The sequence below is a fragment of the Quercus robur genome, chromosome 11, assembly GCF_932294415.1.
Source record: "Quercus robur chromosome 11, dhQueRobu3.1, whole genome shotgun sequence".
NCBI lineage: Eukaryota > Viridiplantae > Streptophyta > Magnoliopsida > Fagales > Fagaceae > Quercus > Quercus robur.
In genome coordinates, this window is record NC_065544.1 from 38,865,630 (window position 1) to 38,868,163 (window position 2,534).

Below are 2,534 nucleotides of genomic sequence, written 5' to 3' on the forward strand. Positions count from 1 at the left end.
AGATAAAAAAATTATCAAAATCTATCAAAAAGCCGCCCAAAAATCTGAAAAACTGCCAAGAATTGTGTTGTTAACGGTGCCCCGTAATACAACCCATAATTCTAAGCTTGTTTTATTCAGAGCTGAGAATTGGAGCTTTTTATTCGTGGTCCCAACAATCAAAAGAATCAAAATCCCGTTATTGGGAGAATATTACAAAACAGTCTCAAATCATTGGGGGGGGAAAAGAAAGTGAAGGATAAGAAAATCAGGTACGAACGCAAAAAAGCAAAACTGAAAAGGAAATCTGTCTAAAAACAGCCAAAACATAAAATTCTATCAATTGTACGAAATCAAATCAAACCCATCAATGCACAAAGTATATGAATCCAAAAATAAGATTAAAATTCACTGATTATTATTACTGTACTAAGAAATAGATTCAAGTAGAAATAGAAGCTTCTATTTTTTTCACTATTGTAGGACAAAGCTTCGTTTTTTTTTTTTCCTTACATAGTACTCTAGTGGAAAAAGAGAAAGCTGTACAATAATAATAAATCTAAAACCACCTTCCACTACCACCTAAACCCAATTGCATGCAACTCTCTGTGCTAACCAGTGACTTTAGCAAATCTCTCTTTCTCTTACTCTTACAGTCTCACTCTCTCATGGCTTCAAAGGAATCCACTGGTAACGACCCTCCAATGGCACATCCTTCACAATGTCATAGTTGTAGCTGCAATTTTAAAAAATTATTTAAAAAAATAAAAAAGTTGTTAGTTAGTTAGAATTTGATTCCTCTCTCAGCTAATGTGCTTCTATAGTGAACCCTCTTATCCTGCGCACCCTCTCTTCTTTTTTCTAAAAAACACAGAAAATGAGAGAGAGCTAGAGAGACTCACTTCTCTGCGAATCGCTTTTGCTCGCGCTTTTCTGCAAATGCGAAGAAATCGTCGATCTCTTCTTTCGGTGGCATCTTCGCCGGAGGATGATTCTTCGTCGCCGCCGGCGAGTCCATTTCGTCTGATTCTACACAGAGCGAGCTCAATGGTGTGGCTTCTCTGCTAAATAGGAAGTAGAAGAAGAAGAAGCTTAAAGAAGTAAGAATCGAACGGTTACGAAACGTTTGGTTTGGTTTTGAATTTGAACAATTTGAGAGAGTGAGAGAGAGAGAGATAAATGAACCTGAATTTGTTGTTGTTGTTGTTTATGTACGTTGTTGAGTCAACGGTTTCGAAACTCTTGGCCTGAAATGCACATTCAAGAAGCGTAAATAAAAAATAAAAAATAAAAAATAAAGCGTAAATAAATACGAAATATAAATGCATTCATTGATAGTATAAGCAATTAAAATTGAGTACTGGAATTTCAGCTCAAGTAAGCCTAAATTGACAATTTCGAATTCTTAATTTTTTTTTTTTTTTAAAAAAAAATTCATTGCTTTTGCTGTTTTTTTTTTTTTCTTTTTCTTTTTCTTTTTCTCAGCAACCAAACGGAGAGTAACAGAGACAAAATCTCTCAGAAATTCACCAGATCTATGAGGCTGAAGCCATCCCTGACGACCTCGCTCGACTCATTGCTAGAGCAACAAGAAACAGGAAACTGGTCCATACAGAAGCTCGTGCACAAATCACCGGCGTTCATTACTCCGCCGGAATTCACAGTCTTCTCCGGCGAATCAAAACAAAAACGAGCGTCGTGGAGTTCCACATCCGAAGAAGTCAAGCCAATGATTCTCCTTTTCTTCGAGACCGCCATGGTTGTGCTTGAGCCAGAGCCAGAACCATCCACCACCGCAATTCGCTTAAAATTTCTCACACAATCGCCCATCTCTCTCTCTCTCTCACACTGTACGCACTCTCAAATCTCAATTCTCTCTCTTACTTTTTTTTTTATAAAAAAATTTAATTAATTTTTTCGTTTTGTTCGTGGGTTTGCTATATTTGTGTTCTTGAAAAAGATGAAAGGGAAAGATTGTGAGTGCGTCTGTGAGAGTCAGAGAAGATGTTGATGTTGAGGTTGAGGTTGAGAAAGGTGACTTTTTATGAGATTTAAATTGACGGTTGAGATTTGATGCTAAAAGTGCGGGTGGGTTTGTTACTACGAGTTTGTTACCGTTTTGGAATATAGGTGTGGTCCTGAACCTGAGTGAAAAAAGAAAAGAAAAGAGAGAATCGGGAGGAACGGTGGGTGCTGTGCTGCTGTTTTGGGAGTGAAGAAGCTGTCACCAAAGATCTGGCTGTTGAAGGATCCCAGGTTCATACCTTCATTCTCGTAGTAGTCGTGGCTTAATCTTATAATATACCGCTCACACGTTCAAACGCTTCGTTTTTCCACTATTTATTTCTTTTCAATGCTTTGTCCCCCTTTTCTTAAATTTTTTGTTCTTAATAAATAGATAGAGTAAATAGTAGTAACTACCAAGTTTAAAAACACACAAATACACTTATTAAATTCAATATGAGGTTTTAAAATTCAAACCAATTAAAACAATTCTTTTTTATAGACTGGAAAAAAAATTTATTCCCAATGCAAATATATATATAAATAGGAAA

General features: G+C 36.3%; 1 protein-coding gene across 2 annotated transcripts; it reads right to left on the reverse strand.

Moving 5' to 3' along the window:
* Positions 1-375: 375 nt before the first annotated feature.
* On the reverse strand, positions 376-2,269 carry LOC126706706 (cyclin-dependent kinase inhibitor 7-like). 2 transcript variants are annotated; one of them, XM_050406243.1, is made up of 4 exons: positions 1,510-2,269; positions 1,165-1,226; positions 882-1,043; positions 376-715 (listed from the first exon to the last, which is right to left on the reverse strand). In XM_050406243.1, the coding sequence occupies exons 1-4, from the start codon at positions 1,807-1,809 to the stop codon at positions 646-648; spliced, it is 594 nt and encodes a 197-aa protein (XP_050262200.1). In that variant the 5' UTR covers positions 1,810-2,269; the 3' UTR covers positions 376-645. The 2 variants fall into 2 exon arrangements, with proteins under 2 accessions (XP_050262200.1, XP_050262201.1); XM_050406244.1 differs by having other exon boundaries at positions 882-1,040; positions 1,510-2,267.
* Positions 2,270-2,534: the final 265 nt, after the last annotated feature.

Bases quoted from the DNA above. Each gene is read 5' to 3' on its own strand.
- LOC126706706 (XM_050406243.1), bottom strand. From the start codon at position 1,809: ATGGGCGATTGTGTGAGAAATTTTAAGCGAATTGCGGTGGTGGATGGT. The intron at 1,227-1,509 runs GTGAATTTCTGA...TGTGCATTTCAG, and splicing joins GCTTCAGCCTCATAGATCTG to GCCAAGAGTTTCGAAACCGT. The intron at 1,044-1,164 runs GTTCATTTATCT...CTTCCTATTTAG, and splicing joins AACAACAACAACAAATTCAG to CAGAGAAGCCACACCATTGA.